Source organism: Chiloscyllium punctatum, chromosome 22, assembly GCF_047496795.1.
Source record: "Chiloscyllium punctatum isolate Juve2018m chromosome 22, sChiPun1.3, whole genome shotgun sequence".
Classification (NCBI taxonomy): Eukaryota; Metazoa; Chordata; class Chondrichthyes; order Orectolobiformes; family Hemiscylliidae; genus Chiloscyllium; species Chiloscyllium punctatum.
Window position 1 is genome coordinate 42,960,767 of NC_092760.1, and position 17,108 is coordinate 42,977,874.

At 37.4% G+C, this 17,108-nt stretch overlaps 1 protein-coding gene across 7 annotated transcripts in view; it reads right to left on the minus strand.

Moving 5' to 3' along the window:
- LOC140493583 (synaptotagmin-7-like) overlaps nt 1-17,108 on the minus strand; it is a 698,518-nt gene that overhangs the window by 134,741 nt on the left and 546,669 nt on the right. For all 7 annotated transcript variants that reach the window (XM_072592185.1, XM_072592183.1, XM_072592182.1 and 4 more), the window contains one exon: nt 2,961-3,096. In XM_072592185.1, the coding sequence (XP_072448286.1) occupies nt 2,961-3,096 (136 nt within the window). The remainder of the gene's footprint in view (nt 1-2,960; nt 3,097-17,108) is intronic.

Genomic DNA, 17,108 nt, shown 5'->3' on the forward strand with positions numbered 1-17,108 from the left:
TTGTCTCTGAGATGGGCTTTAAACCCATATCAGTGCCTTCAATAAGATGACTGTGTCCTTGCTTTAGTTCAAATGCTGCCAAAACCCTCTTGGCATTGTTTTATCTCTCGGTTTTACGATTCCAATGAACTCCTGGCAGGCCGACAATGTCTTACCCTATGTAAACTTGAGCACATCCAATGTTTTGCTGGTAGGATGTTCTGCACACATAAAAACTGCTCACTGGTCCATTTTGATATTCCATCTGAGCCTTCAAATTCTGCTACAGAATTTCCTCCAGCCTCGTATTCCCCAATAACTCTTGCCTCTTAAGCATCTCTGATTTTAATTGCTAATTCATTGATGACTATGCCTTCAATTGTCAAAGCCCAAAGTTTTGAAAGTCCTTCCATTAACTTTACTTCCCCTGTAAGCTCCTTAAAACTTGCATCGAATACCAAACTTTAGTGCATCTATCCTTATTTACGGATCAGTGTCAAAGTTTGTTCTGTCATGCTCTTGGGACGTGCTTTGGGAGATTTTATTACACTTAAGTGACTTTTCTTTTTGATTTATTCCTTCACAGGATGTGGGCATCACTGGCGAGGCCAGTATTTACTGCCTATCGCTAAGTGCCCTTGAGAAGTTAGATGTGAGCCATCTTCTGCAGTCTATATGGAGTAGGTACACCTATAGAACTGTTAAAAACAGTTCCAGGATTTTGACCCATACATAAACCAAATAAAAACATTGTTGTCATTTTCTAATCTCTCTGTGATTTGCCAAGGTATTGACTGGTAAAGACATATTGCAAATTGCATGAACATACAACTTGCTTTCAGGGGTAGTCAGAAGCTCTGAACCTGAGAAAATAACTGGTCACAATGTCCTAATTATAATAGTGCATGATGTATCTCCATTCCTAAATCAGGCTGTGAAGGCAATACTGAGTTGACAGCAGACATCTTTAAATATTTTCTGTAATAATCCATTGTTTCAATGATTGACTACCAAATAACAATGTCAAGGCAAAGAAGAGCAAATCAAGACAAGTTTCTGATGTCAGACATTCCTTTTATTTAATGTTATTTGCTAATTCAATATCTTAAGCACTATGCTTTGAATTACCATGGTATGCTCACTGTTAAATCAAGATATTGATTGATTCAAATTTCCAAAACAATGTTGCATTTCATGGATTAGACTGTAGTTTGTTCCTAAGTAGTAATGACATTACACAGCGTGTAAGGTTTTGAAGAAACATGAAAAATGATATATCGTTATAAATGCGATTAGTATTGATTTAGCACTGATTTGAACAAATCCGATGTTCTCGGTTTCTCAGCCACTGGCTTTCCTTTATCCATAATCCCACTTACCACTACCATGTATTATAGAACCAGAAGCAAATCTGGCAGCAGATCAAATGCCCAAAGAAAAGTTACATTTTCACTACCTCTAGGACAACATAAACTGGCCCAATTATGTATTTACTCTCAGCCTGCAGTGACCAAACTTTGCATTTGGTATCAGGTGTACTCAAATAATATAAAAATACATTAAATATATAACTAAAAGTATTGCATCAGGAATGTTAGCACTCCCCATTGTTCTGGATTTCAACTAAACTTGCACGGTGCAGTTAGATGTCTTCTTGCTTTGATTCTGGCAACAAACACCAAGAGAAATTTGGCTGTGCTCTTAATCTAGTTCTGCTTTACTGCCAATATTTTTCAACTAATACAATCACTGAGCAACTGCAGCTTAATTCAACATTACTTAGTATACTGAAAGCAAAATATTATGCACTGGTGTTAAAATTTATAGTGATGCCAATTCTTTTAAGAATCAAATAGACAATCTCATTACTTCAAGCATGCCAGGGTTCAACTGAGTATGGAGGTCCTTTTAATCTGCAAGCACTATTTTGAACACTGAGTTATTTGCACTCAACGAGGCAAATTTCATGGCATTTGCTTTTGCACTTCTTTGGACCTACAAGTACAGTCTTTCCTATCTTAGGCCATAAATGACCTGTAGTTATTCCTGACATGGAACACTCTAACAGAGCGTTCATCTGACAAAAGTAGTAGACAGTTCTAGAGAAGTTGGGAGGCTTATTGGCATGCAACTGATTTCTGAACCGTCACCCTTATATCTATTGGCAAAAGCCTAGTAACTCCTATTTTGTAAAATAAAATTGGCAAAATTACATGGGAGTTATCCTATCAATTACTGCACAGACCCTTGAAAACTTCCAAATTCATGGGGATTTCCTCCATCTGGGTATCAGCAATTCCATTAAAAAAAGAGGATAGGAGGTGAGCAGTATCTCTCTATCATATTTCCATGCTACCTTTAGGCATATCCCTATTTCCAGTTATTGCCTGAAAAACTTTGATAAACCTTGAAAACATGAAATAATTAGAAACTCAGTTAAGAGTCTGGTTTTGTTTTTTTTGAATTTGTACTCATGAAATGGGTATTCCTTGAGGGAGACAGGTTTGCCTGATCCATTCAAGGAATACCCAAGTTATATAGTATGGCTACCTACTGTCTCCAAGGGTCTAAATGTGTGCAATGAATCATGTTGAACAAGCAGACACAAATTGAACTATTCCCTATTTAAGTGATATTAACCTTGCTCAAGGTGAATCAGAATACACTAAATTAAGATGTCTGAGGTATGCAAAGTATGACCAATGTGATGTCCAACATTTTAATATACTATTAAATATATATTATTGATAAATTGTGCTAACTCATGCAATCTCATTTTACATAACAAGAACTAAGAGCTGGTGTAGGCAATTCAGACACTCAAGACTGCTCCATTTAAAAGTTCTACGAGCTGACCAAAGTCTTGGTTCGTTTGACCATGTCAATTTTGCATGGTCCTTCATCAATACTGTAAGATGGAATTTAAGGGAATAGTCTTTTCATCAGGTTGTTCCATGGTATCGTTATGTCTGATTACTCACCATCAGCATTTCACTTGTGAGGGAATTCACAAGGTCTGAGACGGAAGAGCGAGGTTCTGTTTTCCTATCAGAGTCATCCTGAGGGACCTGCCCTTGCACAGGGGTTGTATTTACAGGCTTATTTCCAGTGGGTAACCTGCAAATAGAAATAACAGTCAACAATCTGACCACAAGACCAATATTGCCAGGGTGATAACTGTGAGATGTTCCATTAGCAAGAAGACTGGATCCCTTTTCTTTCCCTAGCCTAACTAGGATTTGACAGCTGCAAAAGATCATAATTTCCCCAGTGAACCTGCTTCAAAAGCACTCCACATATTCTCAAAATAGTTCGCAAGTTTCAAAAACAAAAAAAAAATTATATGTTAAGGAATTAATCATGACAATTTAACCAATTTAATAAACCATATCATTAATTATATAGATACTTGGGAAATATTCCAGAAAATGATGGAATATGAAAAATAGGTTGATGAAAGATACTTTTATTTTTACACTTGTGCATATTGATACTTATCATCTATAATGGAACTAATGGTGAACTTGTGATCCAAATCTTGGGCAGCAGTGGCTTATAATAATATTCCTGTAATCAATATTAGGTCACGTAAGCCACAAACTCACCACCTTATGGAAACCTCATCATAAATGTTGGTTATCTTTATCCAAAGTTTCAGAAATTTCCTTTCACTAGTGAACTGTAACTAATATGACCATTGTGTGACCGGATAATAAACTGGACACAAATAACTGTAACATTTATAATTTGAGGAAAACCAAGTAAGATTCAATCACTTGATACAATAATGTAGAGGTCTGAAAGTTGAAAGAAGTTGAAACAGATACAGAAAAAGACTTAGCAAATGGATAATGAAAAGGAGTAGTTATACAAAATAAGCATATTTGTAATATAGTAATGTAGTTGTCACAAGGATTCATAAATCCTCTGTATGTGTTGAGTGATTAATGGAAACGTGATTTAGTTTGTGTTGTAACTTCTTTGTTTTGTTGACTTAAGGAAAATCACAATGTATTTTACAGTGAGCAATTATTTGTTGCTTAGAAGCTCATTGACAGTGGAAACTAGAAGCCTAGTTTACACATGGCTGATAAGTCTTTAGATCTCAAACTTTCCTGCATTTGTGACATTTATGACTGCAATGTATTATGTGACAGTAACACAGCCTGCATTATAGGTAACTATTAAGGATGAGTGCCAACTTTCACAAAGAAATTTGGACTCCTCTTGTTTGCACAATTTTGCATTTTTAAAATTGCTCGCTATATTAATGATCACTGGTAATTTCATAGTGAAATAATCCTGTGTTCTTGACATATCATAATACAAATGCAAAAGCTACTAAACTTCATAAATATCCAAATCGAACATTGTATTTATCAATGGTCCCTGTTGAATTCTAGATGTATATTCAAGCCAACAAATTGAAGCAACTCAGCACCTGAAGGCAAAGCTGCAGAAAATCTGCTACACTGATGTGTCAATAATAATTAACTAAAATATCAACCAAATATTCAGCAAAACTAAAAATGCTTGCCACATTTGTCATCTTACAAGTGGTTGTCTCAGTTGATTAGTTGTAAATAATTGCTGCCTTACAGATGTGCTTCTTATTACAGTAATGCGACATAGATGGACAAGTCCAGCAAGCATGCTTGATATAAGCTTTGTTTTGAACTGAACAAGGAGACTAAGCAGAATTAAGTTATGATAGCCTCAAATGTGCTAGTGCAGCATTAAGCTAGACTTCAGTTATTTTTAATAGTTAATTTTGCATTGCAAAAATGTCCAACCTATGATAATCGGTTCAATACTTAGAATTTAAAAATTATTATATTAAAACTGGTTGCATTAAGCCATTGAGCTGTAAAGTATGGAAACAGACTTTTCGGTCCAACTCGTCCATTCTGACCAGATATTTGAAATTAATCTAGTCCCATTTGACACATATACCTCTAAATCCTTCCTATTCATATACCCATCCAGATGTCTTTTAAAAGTTGTAATTGTACCACTCTCCATCCCTTCCTTTGGCAGCTCATTTCATACATGGGCCACCCTCTGTGTGAAAAGTTGCCCCTTAGGTCCCTTTTAAATCTCTCCCCTCTCCCTTAAACCTATGCCCTCTAGTTTTGGACACCCTACCCTGAGAAAAACACCTCAGCTATTCACCCTATCCATGCTCCTCAGGATTTTATTAACTTTTATAAGACCATCCCTTGGCCTCCAATGCTCCAGGGAAAATAGCCCCAGCCTATATTATTCAAATCCTCCAACCCTGGCAACATCCTTTAACTTATAATAGAAAATTATGACTAATGGAAACTTTATGCCATATTAGTACATCTGCATACCGTGAAATACTGTAGCACTGGCTTTCACCTAATAAATGCATGAAAATATGGCCTTATTGGATTGGATGCATCATTTATATCCGAATGTATTTTGGTTCTATTGAAGTCAATTGAGCATCCAACCTGAACTTGCCTTCATTCTCCAAATATGTTACGTGACATTGGGGATCGCATTTTATTCATTGTGTATTAGAGTATAAGCACGTAAGAGTTATGCTTTATAAAAAGAGCAGCATATTTTGCAACAAGAATTAGAAAGCACACACATACTGTAAGGCTAAGAATAAGATTTCTAACATTGGTTCCATTGACAAATGCAATGTGTTGTATAGTAATGATATATAGACACAAGAAAAACCTACAGAAGTTACCCTCAGTGAATGCAACACCAGTTGTTCTCAGCAGTGCTACAACTAGCCTCTATGTTCTAGGCACTGAAAATAGAAAGGTCCCTTTCAATTTTCATTGTTGATCTCCACTTGGACATGTTCCACTTGAGAACAAAATAAATTCAACTATAGTATCATTTCCTTTTACCAGCCATTGATTGAATTACCTTGGCCTCCATTTTAACTCCCTTGTGGAAATGCAACAAAATGAGTGGCCAACCAGTTTGGGAATAGCAGAAAGCAGGCTTGATGGATTTTAATGATTCAATCTATTTAGCATGCTGTTTGGAATAAGTTTAAAAGGGGATAAAGTTTAAACGAGATATGAGAGACAAGTCTTTCTTTTTACACAGAGGGTGATGCCTGGAATGCACTGCCAGAGAAGGTGGTGGAAGTAGAAAGAAAAGTAATGATTAAAAGTCATATTAACAGATGTGTGAATAAGCAGGAAAGAGAGGAATATGCATTACCTATAGGCAAAAGGGTTTAGTTTAGAAAAACATCATGTGTCAATGCAGTCTTGATGGTCTGAAGGACTTGTTCCTGTACAGTACAGTTCTTCGTTCTTGTCAACTTGACTACCAAACAGCAGGAAGTCACTAGAAGCATCTATGTGTCTATAAAATCAAACAGTAGGCCAGCACGACAAGTGACCCAGGAGAACCCCTGCAATAAGAGGAGCTCCATGAAGGGAAACAAAGAATTTGGCAACTTAGTGTTGTATGTTGAAGACTAAAAAGTCTATTGATCAAACTGATTTTATACGTGTTTTCATCAATACAAATGTAACGCTTTCCTGTTTCAAGCATCCAATGCTTAAATACCTTTCTGGAAAGGGAGAACAGAATAGACTTGGTGCCCAACAAAGTTCCTTGAACCGAAGTCAGAGTTTAACCATTGTTGCATCAGGCAAGTACTTTCTACACCAGCCATCCTGTGGATTCAGAGTGACATGGACAGTAACGTACAAATGGGTGGTTGTAGCCTTTCATCAACATCATTTACGTCATCTGCAAAACATCCCTTGAGCATTCTTTTATACCTAACAACTTAAAGCAGACTTGTTAAAATTACTAGAAGACCATGAGCTGTGTCATTCTCATCGCAATAACGATACAGGCAAGCAGTTCAGTGACTTAATACAAGTGATATCAGAGCTTTGTATACTTCTGTTAATATTGGTTGGTTTAAAAAAAAAGATTCCCAGAAATTGTTATCCTGGTCAAATGGTTTTCTATAGTCTTCAGTAAGAAGGCAACTGATGAGGTTATTTTACACTGTATTGCTAAACATTTCAAAGTTTGTGTAATAGTCCTGTTTATCTATCATAAATAGTTATAAAACAATGGATTCAAGAACACCCCCCCCCACCTTAAAATGCACAACCAACTAAATTGACATGAAAAAATGCAGCAAGGGCTTTTCACTTTGAGATAACCTACTTTTTTTTGTTAACTCATGGTACATGGGCGTCACTGAGTCTTGTTAGCTCCCACATTCCAGCTTATTCCACATATGGTAACTAATTAACAATTCAAATGACAGGATAAAGATATCAATAGAATAAAATTATCCCCTCTTTAAAATTTGATTGTGTAAGATGATGAGTTCCAAGTTCCATAGTCTCATTTACCAGATGTATACCTATGGATGTCTATTTCTTTGCCAGATGGAGATAGTGGCTGCCTGAAATTCTCCTGATCTTAGTCACGTTCCTCTCATTGTCTCCATTCCTCCAGCTTATGTTGTTGTAGTCCTTACTCATGCAAAAACTTATTATCTTAACTCAACTCATTCCATCGGCTGAAATGGTCTTTTTCATTATGAACCAAGTTATTTCACGTTCTGACCATATTAGGCTGTTTGCCTGTTTCTGTTCTATTCACTTTCAAATTACGAAAGTTTTATGTCAGCTTTCTCACCTGTGTAAAACGTATCCCACTTCACTGCTATTCATGCTTCCTCATTTAAGTCAATAGCAGATAGTTTCTTGGTGTCTACCATCACCATAAGTAGAAACCACACACCTAAAATGTTGCATTGTCTTACATAGCCCAGATTTGACTTACTCAATTTTAGATGTAAGCCATGTGAATTGATGAGAATTAAATAGTTTACCGTTTACTTATGCCCAATGTGCATCCCATCAATATTGTAAAAACAGAAGGAGAAAGTGCTTGGAGAGATGACTACAGACATACGATAGTAAGCTGTTTCATTATTGGACAGTATGTGAATATACAGATCAAGTGAGAATACTGCAAGCAGTGGAGATCCAGAGTCACCTGCAGAAGTTAGTTTTTAGTGCAAAGATTAGGAAGGTGGAGAGTCAATGCCCCCATTTTGAAGTCTCTTCTCCCCCTCTCGCCTTCAATTGCAGCATGCTCTTCTTTCAATTTGGATAATCTCTGATTGATAGCCTTCAAGAGCTTGGAATCCCACCTTAATTGGAAAGGGAACCTGTCATTCGGTCACTAATTGGCTGCCCAAGGAAAATGAGTGAAAGTATAAGCTTCTTACCCACATTAGACCCTGGTGATGGCCTTCAGAAAGCTGCACAGAAAATGTATCCCCTTATTGCATACAGCCTACAGTGATAGTATTCCTTGCCATGGATACAATTGTTGGAATGTGCTATGATTTCATGAACTAAGTATAGGATTACACTTTAAGAAGTGTAACAGAATTATAAATTACAAGTGTACAGTCTTGAGAAAGCAATTATAGAGAAAAGAAATTGCAGCTTTTTTTCCACGAAATATTCTGAGTACTTTATTCATATTTGGACAGGAGGATCTGGTATTCACGAGCAACACTGGTATTTATTGGCCAGCCATGAATGCATTTGAACCACCTTGTTGAGATATTGCAGTCCATGTGTTGACAGCATTCACACAGGGCTGTCAGGAGAGTCCCAGGATTTTGACCCACTAACAGCGAAGGACCAATATTATATTCCCTAATCAAGTAAACATGGAATTTTGAGGATAACATTTCAGGTGGTGACGTTTCAATAAGTTTGTAAAAGTTGTGGGTTTCTGAAATGCTGTAGAACGCTTAACAACTTGGTCAAGCACACCTGGCTTTGGAACACACATGGAGAATGTAGATACAAGAAGAATGAATAAGGCAGTAGACAAGGTGTCAAGCAAGCAAATTGCTTTGTCTAAGATGAAATTCTTGAGTGTTGTTGCAGCCACATTCATCTAAGCAAGTGGGCACCATTTCATCAAATTCCTGACTTATACATTATAGTTGGTGGATGAGGGATCAGTTGGCTCAGTTGACTGGACAGTTGCAATGCAAGGTGACACCAAAAACACAGGTTCAACTCATGGTTACCATGAAAGTCCTGCCTTCTCAACCTTGCCCCTCACCCGAGATGTGGAAGACCTCAAGTTAAATTTACCACTCGTCATCCCTCTCTGACAACACAGCAATCCAATGGTCCTCTGAGATGGTAGAAACTTCATCTTTTACTGAGTTACACAGGTTTTCAAGGAGTCACGACACAAGAATATTGAGTGCAGTTAACAGAATTGAGGGAAAATCTGGAGTTTGGTGATTGAGAGGAAGGAGAATTTAGTTTTCTTTTGCTTGTCTACCCTTCTCACTCTACAGGAATAGGTTCTTCCTCTATTGGTGAGCAAGCCGAAAAGGTCTATTCTATTCTTAAGTTTAACATAATTTACATGTTGGTGGTAAAGTGAATAAAACACATAGAAAAGCAGCAGGTTGCTTTGTTCTGGATGGCATTAAGCCTCTGTGTGTTGCTGGAGCTGCACTTATCCAGGCAAGCAGGGATTATTCCATCACGCCCATGACCAGTACCTTGTAGATGGTAAGCAGTCTTTGGGGAGTTAGGAGGTGAATTAGTCGCTGCAGGATTCCTAGCCACTGATCTATCCTTGTAGCCATAGTACCTAAATAGCTGGTCTAAAACAACTTCTGATCAATGTTAACAGAATATTGACAATGCAGTATTCAGTGATGGTAATGTATTTGAATGTCAAGGGGCAGTGTTTAAATTCTCTCTTCTTGGAGATGTCCATTGCCTGGGACTTATTTTGTGTTTATGCTACTTGCCACTTGGCAGCCCAAACCTGAAGATTGTGCTAGTGTTGTTGCATTGGAGTGGACTGCTTTAGTATTTGACTAACAAATGGTACTGAACATTGATGATCGCACAGTGAACGTTCCCACTTCTCATGTTTTGCTGGAAGGAAGGTCATTTAAAAAGTAGCTGAAGATGGTTGTGCCTATCCTGAGTAACTCTTGTAGAGATGTTCTGAAGCTGAGATGACTGACCTTCAACAACCACAACCATCTTCCTTTGTGCCAGATATAACTCCAACCAGTAGAGAAATTGACCCCATCATTCTCACTGTCTCCATATTTGCTAGGGTGTCTTAATGCCCAATTATTGAGGTTAGGGATATTAATGGAGTCTCTTCCTCTAGTAAGTTGCTTAATTATCCACCACCATTTACAACTGGATGTGGAGGGACTGCAGAGCTTATATCTGATCTGTTGGTTGTGGGCTTGTTTAGCTCTGTCTATCACATGCAGCTTTCTCTGTCTGGCATGCAAGTAGTCCTGTTTTGTAGTTTCACCATGTTTGAGACGTCATATTTAGGTAGGCCTGGTGCTGCTTCTGGTTTCCATTCTGCATTCTTGAATGAATCATGAGTTGTTTGATCCTCTGGCTTGTGGGCAATGGTATAATAGAGGATATACTGAAAGTTGCAGATTTTGGTTTGAGCACAGTTCTGCTGATGACCCACAGCAAAGTGGACCATTTGGCCCCTCAAGCCTATTCCACTATTGAGTTAGATCATGGCTTTCTTTATTCATTCCTAGTATGTGGGCATTTATTGTCTGTTTCTAGTTGCTGTTGAGAAGGAACAGGTGAGCTGCTTTCTTGAATTGCTTCAATTTATTTGGTGCAAGTAGATCCACAATATCAATCCTCCAATCCACAAATTGAGGGAGTACCAGGATGTTGATCCAATGCCAATATATTTCCAAATCATGACGGCAGTTATTTTGCATGGGAACGAGTAAGTCGTGGTCTTTCTATGCATCACATATTAGTAAGTTACTTGGCAGAAGCATAAGACATAGGAGCATCATTAGGTCATTTGGCCCATCGAATCTGGATCACCATTCAATCATGGTTGATATATTTCACAACTCCCATTCTCCTGTATTCTCTCTGTAACCCTTAATCCCATTACTAATCAAGAACCTATCTATCTCTGACTCAATGATTTGGCCTCCACAGCCTTCTGTGGCAATGAGTTCCACAGATTCACCACTATCTGACTGAAGAAATTCCTTCTCATCTCAGTTCTAAAGAATCATCCCTTCACTGTGAAGCTGTTCCCTCTGGTCCTAGATTATCCTACTAAAAGAAACATTTCCTCCACATCCACTGTCTCCAGGCATCTCAGTATTCTGTAATATTCAATAAGATCCTGATCTCCCGTATCCTTCTAAACTTCACCTCGTACAGACCCAGGTTTCTCAACTGTTCCTCATGAAAGCTGTTCATTCCCGGGATCATTCTTGTGAACCTTCTGTGGATCCCTTCCAAGGCTAGCACATCTTTCCTTAGATGTAGGACTCAAAACTGTTCTTAATATTCCAACTATGGTTGACCAGAGTCTTACACAGGGTGAGCAATACAACCCTGCTCTTGCATTCTCATCTTGTCAAACTGAATACGACCATTGCATTTGCCTTCTTACTTGCTAACTGAACAGAATATTTAATCTTTAACCTGCTCTTGTAACCAGGATATTTTTGTGACTTTTATAGAATGGTGGTAAGCATTATCATTACCATCATGCTGCTGGTGGAGGATTCATTGATGGCAATGATTTGGAGATGCCGGTGTTGGACTGGGGAGTACAAAGTTAAAAATCACACAACATCAGGTTATAGTCCAATAGTGGAGGCACACTAGCTTTTGGAGCGATGCTCCTTCATCAGGTGGTAGTGGAGGGCTCAATCCTAACACACAGAATTTACAGCAAAAATTTACAGTGTGATGTAACTGAAATTAAAAATTGAAAAATTGATTGTCTGTTAAGCCTTTCATCTGTTAGGATACAGTGATTGTTTCAGTTCTTTCATGTGTAAATCACAAAACCTTTTTTTTAAAATGTTGCATTCTCGGGTTAGCTGTTAACAATGGTGATAGCTAGACAATATGTTGAAGGTGTTGGCCCCCTGTATTTTCTGTCTATGCCATGATGTTTAGATTGATTCTAATCTAAAAAGTGAGATAATGGAGTTTTACATAAATTCATGCAGTTTTTGAGCTCAGAGTTCTACATGAATGTATGCAGTTTTTGAGCAAAGTGCAATGTAACTCTGCAAGTACAAATTCACCCCACAAAATATGTGTGCGCATGTGGGTCTTTGTCTGTGTGTGTATATGTGTGTGTGTGTGTGTGTCTGTCTGTCTGGGTTGGGGGTTGTGAGTGTGAGAAAGTGTATGTGTGTGTGTAGTGAGTGCAGAGTGTCTTAAGTCTGTGAGGGGGTGCATGTGTGTGTGTGTCTATAAGGGTGTGTATGGGTATCTGTGTGCGCGTCTGTGTGTATGTGTGTCCGTGTGTATAGGAGTGCCTGTGTGTGTGTGGGTAGGAGTATCTTTGTGTGTGTATAGTGCAATGGTGGTCACCTGTAATGTGACATGAACCCAAGGTCCCGGTTGAGGCCTCCCTATGGGTACCGAACTTAGCTATCTGCCTCTGCTTGGCCACTTTTCTCTGCTGCCTGTCCCGAAGTCCACCTTGGAGACAAAGACACACATGCACATATATATTATGTGGGGTGAATTCGTACATTCAGGGTTACATTGTACTTTGTTCAAAAACTGCATGAATTTATGTAAAACTCCGTTATCTCACTTTTTAGTAAAGTGCATTTGTATAAATGAGACATATATAAGAAAATGTTATATACAAGTGTGTGCAAATGCCAGATACTGAACATACAGTACACACTATGCCTATAGTATTAGCCATTGCAAGTCCAATGATCTGCTTGATGATTATATATGCATAACACACACTTTATTCAATATTATCCAAGGACAGGTCTTTATTTTTTTGGACAATGAGGTTCAATTGTTCTCAATTTATAAAAAAAAGCACAGACCAATCGGACTGTAACTGTTGTTTTGGTCAGTTTCAAGTTACACCTCAGAAACAGCAATATTAAGATTTTATTCATGTCTAAAGAAGTCTGATATGTTAGCCATCATATGTAGAGTCAGATATTACTTCAAGAATATCTGGGCATTAATTGACACTGAACTATGTTTCAACTTAGAAGCCATAGCATGATTGGCATTCATACTGTGAAAATGTCAACTAAGGCAACAGGGAGTATTCACTTGAAATTTGATTTCAACAACATATTTCAGCATCTTTGACTGCTTTCCATTTGCATTCCAGTCTCCAGGAAAATAATTAGAACAAGATCAGCTAACTGACAGACTTTCAGTTGGACACTGACTTACTGGACTCTAAGTCACATATTAGAATGAATTTAGACCAGGTGTGAAATAGAGATTTTTTAAAAATATATTAAAGGTAAAAAGCAGACTTCAACTAATGAACCATAAACATTATGCATCTTTCGTGTCAGCATGAATCTGTAAACAACCTTGCACTAATATAAGTTAATAAAAAATAATGAAATTTAATAAAAACATTCTGGGGAGGCCTGAAAGTTAGGAAAGATTCAGAGATAGAGAGGTGACAAGTGCTGTTAGGGAATGGGGTAAAAAGAATATCTAAGGTAAGATTAATTGTTCCTTGACAAGGTGAAAGAGAAGTTAACAACATTAACCTGTGATTTATAGTGACAATCTGTTTCTTATGTTTGTGTGGAGGAAGATATTAATTTGGATAATGGGATGCTTATGTGGCAAAAAAACTGTAAAGATACTGCCTTTTCTGTATTCCTCAGTGTTAACTAGCCCTAGAATACACACTCCCTGGATTTGACTTGAGTACAGGTTTATGATTGTTTATTCAAGATTTCTGTGTTCATTTAATAGAATTAACAATAACAATTGTTTGTTATTAAAGATATTGTAGCTATTTTCCTTGTGACCTTGTATTCTTGTTGTGTGAAGTAGCAAAACAGTTACACTGAACTTAATAAACCCTAGCTTTGCTTTCACTTAAAGGAGTTTGATGTGGGTTTATTTCGAAGAATGAAACACAGATTTTTTTAAAAAAAAGAGTTTAGGGAACATGCCTTGACTTACTTAAATAAGGGACAGGATTAAAAAAAGGAAGAAAACATTAAATCACATAATACCTATTTTGGGTCAAGTGAGGAAAAGCAATAACAATTTAAATTCAGTCCCCATTACCCCTTTGTCCATGACAACTAGTATGTGTCAGCTTAGATATTTCAGCCAAAGTAATTGCAAGTATGTTTCAGTCAGGCTGACTATCATATAACTGAGAGGGAAAAATAAGTAGTATTCCCAGCTTTGATCACCATCGTGATTTGTGCTGCGCAATACATATATGTGGTTCTAGTCAATATTAAACAAAATTGCAAACAGGTGATGGTAGTCAATATCAAAGCTAAAATGTAAAAAGCTGGTGTTAATTCATTAATTTACTGTGTACATATAAAGAGGGGCTCTGTGGCAGTGGTAGTGCCCCTAAGCCTGGAATGAGAGACCTGGATTCAAGTCCTACCTGCTCCAGAGGTATGTAATAACATCTCTGAACAAATTGGATAAAATCCTACCTGTTAAACAGGATGTTGTTGTTGTTCAATTCCCTGTTGAGAATTTGCCCTCTTTGTCAATGGCTGCTTTCAATGTTGTTAATTCCTTGTTACAGAGTTACATGCACAGCCAATTGGCCTTCATGATGTCTGTTGGTACTCCACATGGGCACCAGAGATACTGCAGTACCCCAGGAGTTATCAGCCCCAGGAATGACCTTTGCTTTAATTATGAAAGTTTTCTTTTGTAGTTTACGTTTTGTTACAGTGCTCCTTTCAAAGGGCAGTCAATTAGTTCATTTAATTATTTACACAAGAGTAAAAAAAGAGAGAACATTGCCACTGGAGAGTACTGAAAATAAAAACTGTGACAATAATTTCTCTGTCAATAGGAAGACTTCTTGTTCTTGTTCCTAACTCACTTACAAGTTTGGATCCAATTAATAGATCTTCGTTACTAATAGAAGCAAGAAAAGAAATTGCTAGAAAAGCTCAGCAGGTCTGGGGAAGGGTCACTGGACCCAAAACGTTAACTCTGATTTCTCTCCATAAATGTTACCAGACCTGCAGAACCTTTCCAGCAGTTTCTGTCTTTATTTCTGACTTCCAGCAACCACAGTTCTGTTTTTAATTAAGAATAAGTTTGGATTTGACTGTGATAGCCTTCTGTTTATTAAGCTTTGACAGCTTTGTTTCACACATGAAACATCACAACATTGGTGGAGCGAAGAGACCAAATCATAATCAAAGCTTGCAGTCTAAAAAGACACAGAACCTACTGTAGAATATTACTTTTAGAAATGCTATGCATCAAGTGACATGAACACAGTTGATGTCAAAGGATTTCTCCAAAGGGCCAAAGAAAGCTTTTCCAAAAACAAACAAACATGTTTTTGAGTGGAAATAAAACTGAACACTTTAAAAGGTGGAATGTACATTTAAAATCCATTGAGATTTTGAACTTAAATAGCAACATTAAATATGATGACATTGCCAGCTTTCAAAGACATATTGTAAGAACCAGCCTACAGGCCTTTGTCTATACCACACAGCTCTACCACAAGACTATCATTCGCAAAAGAAGTGCAAACCATCAGTGAGAACAGAGTGAGGGTTTTATTGAGTGGTCTGAAAAAAATTTTACTTGTTCTGAAATTATTTTAAAGAAGAAAATGCATTTTTTCAAATTACACCTAATATTTAGACAATATTTCTTGACCTGAGCAAATCAGATTTGTGAACCTTCAATGATGCTATTCTCCTTTCACCTGTTACTTACTATTACCTAATTTTGGGCAGAAGGGTGTCAGCACCACTATCTATTACTTCTGGCCCATTTGTATCAAGAGTCTGAGCCTTTAGTACAGATATTCATGGGCAATCGAGGGTTTGGAAAACCACATCATTCAGCAACACTGGACCTTACTGCACAGATTCTGACACATGTACTAAGACACAAACATACATACACTTTGTTATGTAGTAAAGAAAGACAATCACTAATCAACAAGCAGAGGCACAGAAAGGTTAGTCATTACTAGAATTTCTAGGTGTCTGATGACTCATAACATGAATGCAGTACACAGTGAGAGAGAAAGAGCAAAATAGAGAGACAGGAGGCAAGACAGTCAAGGTCAGGCTAAACAGGAAGTGAAGGGAGATGGTGTTAGGGTAAAACAACCAGCAACTACCAATGCCAATGCTGTAAAGGGGGTTTGATGTTAGTTAGCATAGCTTTTAAGGCAGTGAACAATCTGGGTCTGAAAGTGCAGTCTGTAAGCAAAGCAAAGTGATTCCTTAAACAGGTGGATAAAAGATACAGAGAGAGAAAAAGGATAAGATAGACTGAGGAAAAACAAAGTTGCAGAACTTCAAACATAGATGAGCTACAGACAGTTGCAGCCATACTGCAGCAGCAAGATACTGGAAGCCAATTAACAGACGACTGTTAACCACATATAACATGGACAGCTGGAAGGAGAAGCTACAAATAAACAGAGTTGAGAGAAATGTTTCAATTGGAGGATCTGAACATCAGTAAGACATACAGTTCACAGAAAGCTTGAGGATAAGCAAATACTATGATCCTGGATCCAGGACATCTGCAGGAAACACAGCTTTGAACACAGGATGTAAGACCAATTCATAATTTAAAGACTGAATTAAGCTGATCAAAGGTGTCAACATCTAATAGTTTCAATCACCCTATAAATAAAAAAAACATCCAATAATGAACAAATGCTTGAAACAAACATAAGTAGCTGCTGTTTAAATTAACACCAGACCCTGTAGGAAACAAATAAGCAGGGTTATCAGAATTAACTTCCACGGCATAAAATGCAGGCTTATATCATTCATATCTCTTTAAAATGTCAATGTTAATTAAAATGATGTTTTACAGCAAAATAATATATTTTTTCAGATTAATTTTTTGGATGCACTTAATCTTCACTTACAATCATCACTCTGATATTTTAGCAGACCAGAGTAATTTAGGGTAGAAATACCTTGTTTAACAGAACAACATACATATGTAGAATTAGGCAGCAAAACACTTTCCTGATATTTATAATGGTTTTGTTGTAAGTCTGTAGTTTAGCACAAATACCTGTTTTCACACAGA